General features: G+C 46.4%; 4 protein-coding genes across 16 annotated transcripts; 1 reads left to right on the top strand and 3 right to left on the bottom strand.

Moving 5' to 3' along the window:
- The first annotated feature begins 93 nt into the window (after positions 1-93).
- LOC27206587 (non-canonical poly(A) RNA polymerase protein Trf4-1) lies at positions 94-9,023 on the top strand. Of its 13 annotated transcripts, none has more exons than XM_016181055.2 (5): positions 94-323; positions 2,682-3,913; positions 4,020-4,700; positions 4,919-5,592; positions 5,833-9,023. In XM_016181055.2, exons 2-5 carry the CDS (start codon positions 2,908-2,910, stop codon positions 6,472-6,474), a joined length of 3,003 nt encoding a protein of 1,000 aa, XP_016038562.1. In that variant the 5' UTR covers positions 94-323; positions 2,682-2,907; the 3' UTR covers positions 6,475-9,023. The 13 variants fall into 13 exon arrangements, with proteins under 13 accessions (XP_016038562.1, XP_039152468.1, XP_016038560.1 ...); XM_016181053.3 differs by lacking the exon at positions 94-323 and adding an exon at positions 343-468; XM_039296528.1 differs by lacking the exon at positions 94-323 and adding an exon at positions 489-579.
- A 60-nt stretch (positions 9,024-9,083) lies between these two features.
- On the bottom strand, positions 9,084-9,822 carry LOC6740030 (C-type lectin 37Da). Its single transcript, XM_002076880.4, has 2 exons — positions 9,664-9,822; positions 9,084-9,596 (listed from the first exon to the last, which is right to left on the bottom strand). Exons 1-2 carry the CDS (start codon positions 9,773-9,775, stop codon positions 9,142-9,144), a joined length of 567 nt encoding a protein of 188 aa, XP_002076916.1. The 5' UTR covers positions 9,776-9,822; the 3' UTR covers positions 9,084-9,141.
- Positions 9,823-9,938: 116 nt separating this feature from the next.
- Positions 9,939-11,889, bottom strand: LOC6725461 (serine protease snake). The gene is made up of 4 exons (XM_039296545.2): positions 11,754-11,889; positions 11,383-11,637; positions 10,893-11,109; positions 9,939-10,827 (listed from the first exon to the last, which is right to left on the bottom strand). Exons 1-4 carry the CDS (start codon positions 11,830-11,832, stop codon positions 10,200-10,202), a joined length of 1,179 nt encoding a protein of 392 aa, XP_039152479.1. The 5' UTR covers positions 11,833-11,889; the 3' UTR covers positions 9,939-10,199.
- Positions 11,890-12,727: 838 nt separating this feature from the next.
- LOC6725462 lies at positions 12,728-13,486 on the bottom strand. Its single transcript, XM_002106442.3, has one exon. It carries the CDS (start codon positions 13,484-13,486, stop codon positions 12,728-12,730), a length of 759 nt encoding a protein of 252 aa, XP_002106478.1.
- Between the last annotated feature and the right edge of the window lie 637 nt (positions 13,487-14,123).

Consider the following 14,123-nt stretch of genomic DNA (forward strand, 5'->3'; position numbering starts at 1 on the left):
ACTATAATTAACAAAATATTTGGATGTCATCGATATCTTGTAATAGGACCGTTCACTTAGCGAAGTTGGCAGCCTTGGCGGATCTAGCGAGCACATCCACCTCTCGCTTATCAGGTCTATCGATAACGTCACTAACGTCACATCAATCGATTCGTGAACCAGCTCTATCGCGAAACGGTCGCGTGTTCGCACGCAAATTGCAATAAAAATCAACAGAAATTGACAGGGAACGCTGCAAAAAGGCGAAACACAATCGTGCGACGATTGAGGCCTGCGATCTGCACAGGAAATGCACAATTGTGAAGCGCTATTTGATAAATTCGGTAATGTTCGATTCTCGAAAGAACCAGTCGTGTGCGTCTGTATGTGCTGCGAATGTCTCTCTGTGTGCGGGTGTGTGGGGTGTGCATAAAAGGCATAGAGGCAGCAAGGAGTGAAAGAGAGAGCCCCATCGTCAGCGCAACGAAAGTGAGCGAGAAGCAGAAATTGTTAGTGCTTATAAGGATATATAATGCGGAGGGAGAGAGAGACAGTAAGAAAGAGCGGAAGAAGCAGTTGCGACGCCGACCGACAACAACTGTAATTTTCCATTAATTTTTGGGCGGGTTTTGTGCTGCACAATAATACAACTGGCATAATATAACTTGGACTATTTTGTATAACCACCATGTGTATTTTGTTCACGTTTTGCTGCGTGTGTAGGTGTGAGTATATGTATGTGTGATAAACTTGAAATACAACGCAATCGCAACGAGAACCAAAACTTGTCAAGGTAAAACGGCTAAAAAAAAAAAGAAGAAACGAATTGTGTGTGAAAAATTCCAACTGAATTACGCGAGAAATCATGTGAAGAGCAGTTCGATACGCATGTGTGTGCGTGCGATAGAATACGGGGGGAGAGCGGGCGTGCGTTTGGAGTAGTCTCCTTAATTGATTTTCGCTTAATTACTGCAGCGGTTGCATAAATTAAATGTTTACATTTGCCCCGGACAGTGCTGTAAAGAGAGAGAGCCCTTAGCAGCCAGGTGGCAACACCGCTGCCCGTCTATCGATATCCACTGCAATTAATTACTCCGACTAATTTGACCCTCTGTATGTTTTTTGCCGGTTAAAACAATAAATCGCTCTCTCTTTCTGCCTTTCTTCAATATCACTTCGCCTCACTCTCTCGCTTGCTTTCCTTGTGACGTTAGCCAACACTGGCCAACATTAAGAAAGTGTTAATTTGCCTAAAATGTACAAGTACATGTGCGCGATGGCCTGCTGTAAATATGTGTGGGTGTACGGGAGTTTTCCTCTGCCAAATGCAACTAAGTTTTGTACCGAAAATTCAGCCAGCAAATGAAAATCGTATCGGGTAAAATATGCATTAGGTGTAGGTGTGTGTGCACTTAGCGGTTTCTCTGCCTTTCTTTCGATATTTCTTTTCCTTTTTTTTTATTGTACTATATTTTTTTTTGCATAATCGAAGCCGCCTTTCGGTACATGTGCATGTGTGCTGTCCCGCTCCCACTCCCACCCCCATACTACGGCCACCTGTACGCCCTTGCACACTCACACACGAACGCACACACCCAACAGAGTCACACGCACACTGCACAAAACTAGAGTAGCTATCAGTGTATTGGTGCGAGATATAATATCACTTTGGAAGTCATTTATTTGCTGGTCTCGGAGTCTCGTGAGCTGTTTTTCCTTCTATTTTTTTTTTCGTATTGCTTGTTGTTTTTATTGCATTTTGATTTGCTTTTCGTATGTGAAAAACCATTTTGTTGTGGCCCATTTTTGTTTTTTTTTTTTTTTTTCTAGCGCGTGTGTGTATGTGTGATTTTTTGCGCTCTGAAAAACAATTTTCGACTGGCGCCTTTAAACGCTTCAGCTGCAGTTGGTTTGCAAAAGGAGTGAATAAGAGCGTTCGTTTAAAAGGGTTAGGGGGGTGGGGGTTTTGAGAGAGAGCGGGGCATTTCTATTTGTAGAAAAAGAGCGCATAATTTGCAATAGTTTGCCATTTACGCTTTCCATTTTGTGTAAAATGCATGCAAACCCCTTTGAAAGAGCAACAATAACAAGAGCAGCACCAACAACTACTGTTACTATTGTTTCCTTTTCTCCAATCTCCACCCCATTCCTTTGTTTATTTATCCCCCGAGTTAACCTAAAACCTCTACATCGATAACAGTACTCTGATATCAGTATTTATTTGATTTTTCAAATTACTTGAATGTTACTTGGGATTATCATAAACAATGAGTCTGGTTAAAGCGTCGAAATATAACTGTAGATTATATCGAAATGTGCATAGTTGTACTTGGCGAACAAATGGAGGCTGTTGGTTCTTCCAGAACTTTCCTAATATAAGCCAATCTCTCAATAGTTTTTTTTTTTTTTAATTGTGCTCATAATGATCGCAAAACTGCAACACTGGCATAATTATTGAGTGATGATTTAATAATATTAATCAACCGACGAGTTCAGCCTTGTTTAACATTAATTGTTAACAAATAAGATCGAAGTATACTATACCTGAATTAAAATGGCTATGACTTTAGTGTAAAATTGTCACAATAAAACTGTTGACAGTTCTAGTGTTTGAGCCGTTGAACGTAGCGTATGTGTAGCTATAGATACGTGTAACTCCGACTCCGGTAACTAATTAACATTTCTTGTGACACTCTTTGCAGCACTTGAGTGCTGACCGCATTCAAAGAGGTGTAGTCCCGGCAGCAAGGAGACTATAGCTAATTTTTCCCTGTGGAGCACAAATATCACATCGGATCTATACGAGAGACACGTCTATATATTCAGACCACCAGGACGCAGAGGATAGAGGAGAAAGGACGAAGCGAAGGAGAGACGCGCGCCCCCCTCGTTTCCCGCCCAGCCAACAGCCGTGTGAACCCGTCTTGAATGGATCCATTTGTTGGCTGGTTTCAGAAGGAACAGGAGGGACCATCGTTGTGCACATGGTTAAAGATTTGGGAGACGAATGCCCAGGAGATGGGCGCATTGCTTAATCAACAGCTACAGCAGACGACGGCGATCAACGGGAGCACGAGCAGCAGCAGCAGCAGCAGTAATAGTGGTAACAACAACAACAACAACAACAATAATAACAACATCAATAACACTATCACCAACACGACCAATAACACTGGTAACAATTCATCGGCCAAACCCTACTTATCGCGACCCTACAGCTCGCTAAATCGGGTGCTCAATTTCCGAGCGGATTCCCTGGAGATCCTGCAGCAGCAACAACAACAGCAGCAGATCAACGGGACCACTCAGCGCAACAGCACTAACATCAACACCACCAGCGGCGGCAGCACTAGCTCGTCGGCAGATTCCACCACGAATCGGGACAATAACTCACCCGCCAACAGCAGTTCAACCAACGGACCAGGAGCAGGAACGGGAACGTCAACAGGAGCAGGAGGTGCCGGTACAAATAGTCCGGTGACCACAGCGTCAAGCACAGCTGCGACCACGACTGGTCCAGCCACTAGTATGAGCGATACCAGCAACAACCCGCCACAGTCAACGACCACGCCCGCCAGCCGAACGAACAGCATCTACTACAATCCGTCGCGGAAGAAACGGCCGGAGAACAAGGCTGGCGGAGCCCACTACTATATGAACAACCATATGGAGATGATCGCCAAGTACAAGGGCGAACCGTGGCGCAAGCCGGACTATCCGTATGGCGAGGGCGTTATCGGGCTGCACGAGGAGATCGAGCATTTCTATCAGTACGTCCTGCCCACGCCCTGCGAACACGCCATCCGCAACGAGGTGGTCAAGCGCATCGAGGCCGTTGTCCATTCCATCTGGCCACAGGCGGTAGTCGAGATCTTTGGCTCTTTTCGCACTGGCCTCTTTTTGCCCACCTCCGACATAGATCTCGTTGTGTTAGGTAAGTGAAGGGACGGGACTAGCTTTTTAAGTGGCCCCCACATGCATTGAGTTTTTATTAATGGGCTTTATTAACTTATCCTATTTTCTCTTCAATTTACTTTCAGGTTTGTGGGAGAAGCTGCCGCTGAGAACGCTAGAGTTCGAGCTAGTGAGCCGCGGTATCGCCGAGGCTTGTACGGTGCGTGTTCTGGACAAGGCATCAGTGCCCATCATCAAGTTAACGGACCGGGAAACGCAAGTGAAGGTAGACATATCGTTCAACATGCAGAGTGGTGTTCAGTCGGCGGAGCTGATTAAGAAGTTTAAGCGCGACTATCCAGTGCTGGAGAAGCTAGTGCTTGTGCTGAAGCAGTTCCTACTGCTCCGCGATCTCAACGAGGTGTTCACGGGGGGCATCTCCTCCTACTCGCTGATCCTTATGTGCATCAGCTTCCTGCAGATGCATCCGCGCGGTATCTACCACGATACAGCCAATCTGGGGGTGCTTCTCCTCGAGTTCTTCGAGCTTTACGGACGTCGCTTCAACTACATGAAGATCGGCATCTCCATAAAGAACGGTGGCCGCTACATGCCCAAGGATGAGCTGCAGCGTGACATGGTCGATGGCCATCGACCCTCGCTCCTGTGCATCGAGGATCCGCTGACGCCGGGCAATGATATCGGTCGAAGCAGCTACGGCGTCTTCCAGGTGCAACAGGCATTCAAGTGCGCCTACCGCGTGCTCGCCCTCGCCGTCAGTCCGCTCAACCTTCTCGGCATTGATCCGCGCGTCAACTCGATACTGGGTAAGTGATAGTCACGCTTCATTAGCTAATTAAACTAAAAAATACAAATATTTTAATGCAATCCAACAGTTCACAGTACAAAATTGCATATAGCTAAGCAATTTTTACTGCTGACACGTTGATAACAACAATTTTGTTATATGCGCGTATATACCACTAGTTTCGTGGAATTGATGTGGATTTGTAATGGTTATGGTTTCCTTTGTTCGCCAATGCAGGTCGAATCATCCACATCACCGACGACGTGATCGATTATCGCGAATGGATCCGCGAGAACTTCGAACATCTGGTGGTGGTGGATCGCATCTCGCCGCTGCCCACTGCCGCTCCCACTGCGTACGCCACCGCCAATGGGGCGCCAAAATATGTGATTATGCCCTCGGGCGCCGTTGTCCAGCAGCTGTACCATCATCCGGTGCAGGTGCCCACCGCTCACGGGCACAGCCATGCGCACAGTCACGGGCACGCGCATCCTGGCGCCCATCTGTGCCAGCCGTATGTGACCGGGACCACTGTATCTGCTGTAACGACGACTACAACGATGGCGGTGGTGACCGTGGGCGTTTCAGCCGGCGGAGTCCAACAGCAGCAACAGCAACAGAATGCGACGGCCCATACCCACGCGCAGCAGCAGTCACAGAACCAATCGCAGTCGCGCCATAGACGCGGCAGCACCTCGTCGGGCGATGACTCCGAGGATAGCAAGGACGGTGATGTTGTCGAGACGACGTCGGGTGCTCAGGAGGTCGTTGACATCACGCTATCGCCGCCAAATGGCCTGTCCAACATGTCCATGCCCATGCCAGTGCACGCGGTCGGAATGCCAGCGTCAAACAGTTGGAGCGGTAATGGCAATGGAAACGGAAACAGCAGCTCATCCACAGGCTCGTCGGTAATGCACACAATCCCCCGCCTTGACACATGATGATTGGTGGTGGCCGGCTGCCTAATGCCCAGGCATCAGGTGGTCGGCTATGCTCCCATGCTGGCCGCAGTTGAGTCCCGGTTGTATCTGAAACCGAAAGCCCAAACAAAATTTCATCCAAAGACCATGGGAGCAACTGCAGCCAGCATGACTAGAAGCAACAGCAGCAGCAAGCACACATATATAACCTCTTCACCACCAAAACAGCCGGAAATCGCACACATCGCTGCCCAGGAAATGGACCCCGAGCTTGAGGATCAACAGCAAAATCAGCAGCACCAAGAGACTTCTGGAGGCAATGGCTTCATCCGACCGGGTGACGGCGGCACCGGTTCCAGCAGGGGAGGCGGTGACGGCAGTGGCGGACGCAATTACAACCAGCGGAGCAACCACAACTCCAGCGGCTACTACCACCAGCAGTACTACGTGCCACCGCCGATGCAACAGCAGCTGAGCAAGTCCAACTCCTCCTCCAACTATCACCAGCAACACCATCACAGCCACAGCCATGGCAATCATAGTCACCGACAACCACATCACCATCAGCAGCAGCACCACCACCAGCAGCGGCCGCAGCATCTGCGGGTGGGCGGCGGCAGTCGATACCAGAAATCGTTGGGCGGATCGCCCATCATCAGTGCTGGCAATGCGTCGAACAGCAGCAGCAATTGCAGCAACAGCAGCAGCAGCAGCGGCAGCAACAACAGCCGCCTGCCGCCGCTGAGGGGAACACTGGTGAATTCGTCGTCAGCAATATCAATCATTTCCATATCCTCAGAATCATCCATTGCTAGCAGCAGCTCCAGTTCGTCAAGGTCCGGACAGGATCAGCAGCGTGACGAGCGATAGGAATAGGATGTAGGAGGATATTGCGTATGTCTATGACAGAGAGGGAAAGAGAGCGCGAGAGAGAAAGAGATAGTTACGAGTTAGCAATATTTATGGATTACATTTCTTTCTCAGGTTAATTGTAAACTATGCTGCATTTTTCTAATAAATATCACCGACCCCCCGCCTCGCCCTAATCCTAAACCATCTCCTCAAGCAAGCTTCCCTTTGCAGTTCCAATGTAACTGCGATTACTTTCTTTTACGCTGCAGCGACGCAGACCTACTAAGCCTAGAGTTAGGAACTTTGCCTCTGATCGCGCTAAATGTATTTCAGTTTGTTTCTAAAATAAACATGAAAGCAAACAATATATATATATATATATATTTATATATATATGTATTTATATATATAGATATATATTAAAGTTAATTGTACCATAACTGTTAGCTTATAAGTAGATTGTAAGGGTTTAAAAGATCGATAAACTGAAGTATGAAATTATGCTAATCTCTCTTCCCATAAAAAGTTTGTGAGCCTACTTAACTTGTTCGAACACATTGTCCAACCCCAAAGCAATTGTGTTTTTAAGCTTAAACAAAAAAAAAAAACAAAAAAACAAAACAAAGAAACAACAAAACAACAAAAAAAAAAAGCAAAAAACCTACAACGCATCTTTTGTTTATACTTATTTACTATTAATTGATTATTATGATTATGCAATGTTGTGCATTTTGCATAGATTCCTGCCATTTGTTTGTATAGTTGTTCACAAATCTTTGTAAATACTTAGTTACCGCCCCCTGTGACACGCCTCCCGCCCCACCAACCACGCCCCCTCTAAACGCACTGCCATTTTGAGAAAGGTTTTTAAAAAACACGTCGAAAAGGAGCTAGCAGAAGAGTAGAAAAGAAGATTTAGACTTTGTACATGTATAACATTTTAGGCTGTTCTTCTTTCCATTTGTAAGAGACAAAGAAACAAAGAAAGCAAAACAACAACAAAAAACCCAAACCAGAAACATAAACCCAACTAATTGTAAAGTCACCTTAATAGTCTACGAATATGTTTGTCAATCGAGTCGCGAACGTAGAGCTCTGTAATACTAGGCGGCAATATTTAAAATTTCATTCTGAAAGCGCAACATTTCTGATTCTTGGAGATAAATGACATACAAAAAAAATTGTACATCAAAACATATTTGAATATGGATTTCTCTGTTGTATTGTAATATCTGATTGTGTTTTGTAATATCTAATATTTTAATATTTAACTTCTATTTTACTTTCTCATAAGGCTTTGCTTTCGAACGTATTTGTGAACAGTTGCGACATATTAAGCTAGTTTGTGAATCGTGAGCTAAGAGTTCATAGTATTGAATCTGAAATATCGACCTTGAGTGGTTTAAAACCTAAAGTTTCAGAAATCGAGTTTAGGTTCAATATCTTTTTTTTCTGTTGCCTAGTGTGAATAAAGCGATGTCCAATGTTGACAAAGGCCGAAGGTGCGCTCTCCCTTTCGCACGACGACTCCTACAAGCTGGCAGCTTTGAAGCCCACCTTACACATACACTTGCTCACTCACATCACAAACACACACAAGCGCAAAGGCTCCCCCACACAGATACCCGAACAGAGAGGGACACTTAACGGTAAAGTTAGCATAGACAGTTGGGGAAGACGGGGCAATGAGCCGTTAGTAAGAATGAGCAGGCGGTTGCGATAGAGCGAGATAAAGTAATAAGGAAAGAGAGATAGAGAGAGCGAGCGAGAGTAACATATAAGAATTATTAAATTTATGCACTCGTCTGTTGAATATTTATATGAATTATATGTATGTAGTTACTAATATTAACTAATTGGTAAATATACAATATTTATATGCATAACTTGTGGATTAATGTGGACAAACAAATGTTTAGAATTAGCAATCTAGCCACGTAAGACTCGTAAATGGTAAATCGTAAATCGACAACTACTTAGACTACATAACTGTGTACCAGAGCATATGTAAGCACATAAGCACTCCCACACACACACACACGAAGACACCACTACATGCGCATACTCGCTAGAATGTTGAGGTTATGTCGTAGATTTTTTCAGTATCGATCACGATTTCGCCTAGCCTAGCAAGTAAGCCGCAGAACTAACTGTAAAACTAACCCATTTCCCCACTGGATTCCATGCGTTCGAACTCGTTTCATCCTTCGCCGATCATTGCCCATTGTCCTTCGTTTCGTTTCCTTTGCGTTCCGTTCGCAGTTCCCAACTTTCATAATACGTGTGCATATACTCGAAACACACACACACAGTTTTTTAGTTAGTGGGTATTAATAAATTAAATTAAATTTAATTAACTACATTTAACGCAACTAAATTCAATTCAAGTGAATCAAATGAATCGATCGATACTTGTATATGATAGAGTTCAATAGCTGTGTAAGAATCGGAATCGTAACAATTTAGTATGCAAAAATCGTAAATCTAACTGATTGTATAATTAGCGAAAAGAGAAAAACGGAAGCGATAAGCAAAACGATGCGACAAATAAAAGCCGGCAAAAACTACAACTTTTGTTTTTTTGAATATATAGTATATAGTTTTGCCCCATCCCCGTCTGAACTTATGGTTTCTATATATATTATTATATATATTAAGCAACTTTTATTTGGAACCAATCGATAACTACCACTTAATGTAGGTGAACTTGAAGGTTTTGGGCTCCGTCGCCTCGCAGACGTACAGCATCTGGATCTTGCAGTTGGCATCGTTGATCATCTCCCGGGTGGCGAACATGTGGACGCAGTTCTCGTTGCCGCCGTAGTTATCCGGCATTTGCTTGGGCCCGTTCCAAGGGGCGTAGGTCATCGGACGGCCGTTGGACATCCAATAGAAGGCGCCCTCGGTGCCCAGGTCGTTGCCCGATATCCAAAAGTAGTCATTGTTCTTGAACCCCTTGGCCTTCATGTACTTGATCAGCGCCTCCATTTCCGGCTTATCCTCGATGGAGGCCAAGTGGGCGTTCATCATGCGACAGGCGCCGGCCGCCTGGAACCAATTCACCTTGTTCATGGGCTCGATGTAATAGTAGTTATCCCCGATCCGCACGAACGGTGTGGTATCAATCTCCGATGGAATGCCTAGCGATATTGTAGGATTACTTGATTAGTCCGCCACACATGACCACCAATACCAATACACACATACCATTATAGACCTCGGTGCGGTAGTTGGTGAAGATGTTCACGTCGGGCAGATAGGCCAGTGACGGTATCCCGACGCTCGTCAGGATTAACAGCAGCGTCTCGGTGCGGTACATCTTGCAGGTGGTCGGTGGTCGGCGGTCCGTGCTCAAGTAACCGTCTCCTGTGGTTCTGGCCACTTATATATCCATGCTGCGCAGCTGTTTATCCAATGGGTATCGGCTGAAAAAGCAACATGATTCCCCAAACAAGAAACCCAATCCCATAAACGTACATGGATTGCTATAAATATTGTTCTGTTTATTTAAATCTCAATTGTTGATTCGATATGCGCTGATATGCAGTTGGCTTTCGCTTACGGGTAAGTTTAAATAAAGTTTTAAACACTAAACGAGCTCATAAATAAATATTTCCCATGCGTCATCTTGAAATTGGTTGATTTGCCTAACACACATATGTATGTTTAAATATTCAAATAATTTCTTGCTGGATCATCTTGTAGATCTATTCCTGTATATATGAAGTTGTCAAAAGCAAAACTCAGATCGTCGCCCGCAGATCGAATTCGGGACTGGTCGCCATCTGGATGGGCTTCGGTGTGTTCGTCACCTGCTGCACCGGCCACACAATGCCCTCGATCCAGTCGACGAAGCTGGAGACCCTGGTGTAGACCGATGGCGGGCCACTGGCGCATCCCTGTCCCAGCGATGTGATGCCCACCACATAGCCGAGCAGGCCGTCCTGCATGAGCAGCGGTCCGCCGGAGTCGCCCTGGCAGGTGTCCCGCTCGCCGGTTATGTCGCCGGCGCACATCTGCGTGCCCAGCACGCCCTGGGCCAGCTGATCCTTCTGGTAGTGCGGCTGGCACTCCTCGTTGCTCACGCTCTGCAGCGGCACCTTCAGCAGCTGCGCGGAGGATAGGCCGGCGAAGCTGGTCTGCCCATAGCCAATGGCCGTGACCAGCGTGTTGGCCACCTCCTTCTGCGCCCAGATGCAGGTGGGCTTCAGTTCCGGCTTGGCCGCCGTCTCCAGTTCCAGCAGCGCTATATCGTTGTACGCCGTGCTGGCACTGTAATCCGGATGGATGATCACGCGCCGAATGCTTATATCCTCGCCCTCGGTCAGGGTTAGATTGTCGCCACCGAGGCGCACCTGGCTGGGTGGCTCACTGGAAGAGAGGAGGCGATATTATTAGTAGCTCAACATCCTGTCCGATTAGCGGATCCAACTTACCCGCCCAAGTCGGCACAGTGGGCTGCGGTCAGCACAAAGTTGTTGGCGATCAGGGCGCCGCCGCATCGGTAGTATATCCGCTGATCGAAGTTCGAGCGCCAGCCCAGTGCCGCCATGAAGGGGAACTCCCGCGGACGGGTGGGCTTGCCGCCCACCACCGACACGAAGAACTCGTCGCCCTCTTTGACCTTTGACACCTTGTTCAGTTCGTTGCAGGCTGGGGGAAATGGAAACGCCAGGGGGATACCCTGTGGTTAGTCATGGATGAAACTTATTTACAAGATTTCGTAATTAACTCATTATCACATTTAAACAAAAACCTGTTCTTGTACATATTTAAATTAAATATTAATGAGTAATAGCTTATACTAATTGGCTACTATCAAAACTATAAGCTATATACTATCCTAAGCCAGTTTATATAGAAATAGGATTTACATGTCAGATTTACATGACATGGACATGGATATGTTGAGGTGGGACATCTTACCCTGCTGGCTGGATCGGGTGACAATTGGAGCTGCAGCTGGGGCGCAGCACACGTAGTGGTCGAACCTCACAAAGTAGCAGGTCTTGGGCGATTCGCGACGCTCCAGCCAGCCGTTGAGGGCACTGGGACATTCCTCCATGCGCCGGCAGGTGCCCTTCGTCCGCGCCACGTCGTCCAGTTGGCACTCATCGAAGGTTTCCTTGGGGAAGATGATGCCGCGCAGCGACTGCGGACTTATGGCGGGCGTGGCGTGAACTGCGACGAAAAAGTACCATTGGATGGATGTGTGTATTTCCTGTGAGTCACTGCCACTCAACGCGACTGAGCTGGGAAAACCCCTCTGATCGATCAGGTATTCGTCGTGTACTCACCTGCCAAAAGTGGCAGCCACACCATCAGAAGGTGCAGATACACACGGGTGGGTGTGGAATGGGCAGACCGAATGCGCATCCTCCGTTCTTGATCAGCGCCAGGTGCGGACTGCAGTGGGGTCAGCTCGACAAGTGGCGATCCCAGATCGGAAAGCAGAAACCAGCCGGGCAACTTCCAACTTCCAAGTGCCAATTAACCGAAAGCCAATGGACACACAGTGAGAAAAGCGACACAATATACCATAGATGGGCGGTACAAAAGTTTTATTTTTGAATTCTATAAACGTGAATTTCTAGAGAGCAAACAGAGTGCATTTTTTTCAAACATAGATTCCAAAAAGCGTTACAATAAATTTGCACTTTCTGTTTGAAATACAATAAAGGTTATTATACATTTTGATTATTGTCGCTTTTGCGCACGTGCCGAATTGAATTTATTAATTTCAAACAAAAAAACAATACTTTTGTTTAATTCCCGAGCTGTATTATCTGCTCGGTTGCTTCTTGACTTTTGTGACACGAGTTTTGGGCTCTTCTGATAGCAGCCAGAATCGAAACGAAAGCAATATAAGCAGGAGCAACCGGTTCTGTCGCTAAATTCATTTGTTTACTTGGATTTGGCTCATTGAACTTGGCTTATATGCATTGTTTACATTCGCTTACTTCAGCCACTCGTGTGATTTCCGCCGATATTGATCGCTGGTGTTTATGATTTGGCTAACAGCGTATCCGCTTACTTGTTTACAATCAGTGAGGCTGCGCGAATGGCGCCATAGTATAAGGTATCAGATTTTCGGAAGCTCGGCTGGAAAGGCGACTGAAATCTGGTCACATGTCGTGGAAAGCTTGACTAGTGATTAAACAATCGCATAGTGACGATCGAGCTGCGTACAAACATGTTAAAATGCTATGCTATCTAGATGGAGTTAAAAAAAAAACGCTTAATCTATGTTTGAAATGCGATTCCCTTGAATTCAGGCATCTTTGTAATTTGGGAAGGCCAAATTTTGAAAGTATTTAATTATTGGCATCGGATATGCGTGTCGTATGTCGCTAAGCAGCACCGCGTCCATCGTGGGGTGTCCCACCCAGGTGACGAACATGAAGAGCTGCCTGCGAACAAAGAAGCAGTGGTGCACCTTTTCCAGCTCCAGGCCACGCGCCAAACCGAAGGACCCCCTGTACGGCTCCATTTTCCAGTTCGGTACCTGCGCGGATGTGCCGCGTGAAGTGCGTGGATGCTGCACGCCCTCGATCCTTGGCTGCTCCACAGCCAGCGGATCGACACGCTTGCGCTCATGCGCGAGACCAACTCCTCGAGCTACCACCGAACTCCCTGATGATTGCTCATTACTGCCGCGTTCCCCATTTGCTCCTTGGCCCGCTGCGGCCGAGCCCGATGTAGCCGATGTTGCTGCTTGGCCACTGGGCACGTGGCGCGATTGGCGTCGACGGGCGGCGCTCTTAGCCTTGCTTTTGGCTCGCGATTTGGGGCCCTTTGCCGCCTTGGCCAGCTTCTTCCGGAAGCGCTTGTACTGCCTCGCCTCATAATCGGCCAGCAAGCGCGAGAGGTGGCCCAATGCTTCCACTGGCTCCCATGTGCTCGCTTTCATCGGATAGTGCATCCACTTGACACGAAACTGCAGACGACCTTTTACGATGCGCTTTCCAACGATCTTCTCCACCACATACTTCTGGCTGTCCACCGTGTTTCTCCGCTGTGGGTTGCGCATTTTACTTAATATTTTCGTTGCCGAATCAAAAGAAATGAGGAAACTCCTGCGACCGTAATGACGTTGCCAACACGAAAGAATGTGGCGCACGTGCTTGTTCCACTACTATTCCAAAATTAGGCAATTTTCACAAAAGTTTGTTTTTTTTGGAATGGAGTGAGAATCATGATTTTATTTTAAAACTTTTAACTTTCTTTTCGCTTTTTCCGCATAAAAAACTAATTGGTAAGATCATGCGCATCTTTAAATAAGATTTCACTAGATATTTAATGAAATTATTTAGCCAGTAAAGGTGAAATTTAAGAATATAGCTGAATATTTGAAGAAAGAAGTCTTTTCTTATTTTTTATTTCTTCCTTCCTTCTGCGAATTTGATGTTTCTTTTTCAAACGGACGCTCGTGCTGTTTCTGCCTCCCCCTCCCCCCTCCCCCACACCATAATGTTTTGCCCAAGTCCATTTCAAATATAGTCTGGTTGCCAAGGTTGCATTGTAATGCGACAATTATTTATTTTTCAATAAATGCTTAACATATTAAATGAAGATTGCGTTTTAAAAAGCCGTTAGCCTCGATTTTTACCAAAAGCTTTTGTTGTAGTGTAACCGAACATCCGCGCGTGAGCTTTTTGGTATTTACG

This window comes from Drosophila simulans, chromosome X, assembly GCF_016746395.2.
Source record: "Drosophila simulans strain w501 chromosome X, Prin_Dsim_3.1, whole genome shotgun sequence".
NCBI classification, from domain to species: Eukaryota; Metazoa; Arthropoda; class Insecta; order Diptera; family Drosophilidae; genus Drosophila; species Drosophila simulans.

Bases quoted from the DNA above. Each gene is read 5' to 3' on its own strand.
- LOC27206587 (XM_016181055.2), top strand. From the start codon at position 2,908: ATGGATCCATTTGTTGGCTGGTTTCAGAAGGAACAGGAGGGACCATCG. The intron at 3,914-4,019 runs GTAAGTGAAGGG...ATTTACTTTCAG, and splicing joins CATAGATCTCGTTGTGTTAG to GTTTGTGGGAGAAGCTGCCG. The intron at 5,593-5,832 runs GTAATGCACACA...CCACCAAAACAG, and splicing joins GCTCATCCACAGGCTCGTCG to CCGGAAATCGCACACATCGC.
- LOC6740030 (XM_002076880.4), bottom strand. From the start codon at position 9,775: ATGTACCGCACCGAGACGCTGCTGTTAATCCTGACGAGCGTCGGGATA. The intron at 9,597-9,663 runs GTATGTGTGTAT...CAATATCGCTAG, and splicing joins CCGCACCGAGGTCTATAATG to GCATTCCATCGGAGATTGAT.
- LOC6725461 (XM_039296545.2), bottom strand. From the start codon at position 11,832: ATGCGCATTCGGTCTGCCCATTCCACACCCACCCGTGTGTATCTGCAC. The intron at 11,638-11,753 runs GTGAGTACACGA...TTTTCGTCGCAG, and splicing joins GTGGCTGCCACTTTTGGCAG to TTCACGCCACGCCCGCCATA. The intron at 11,110-11,382 runs GTAAGATGTCCC...CATTTCCCCCAG, and splicing joins CACCCGATCCAGCCAGCAGG to CCTGCAACGAACTGAACAAG.
- LOC6725462 (XM_002106442.3), bottom strand. From the start codon at position 13,486: ATGCGCAACCCACAGCGGAGAAACACGGTGGACAGCCAGAAGTATGTG.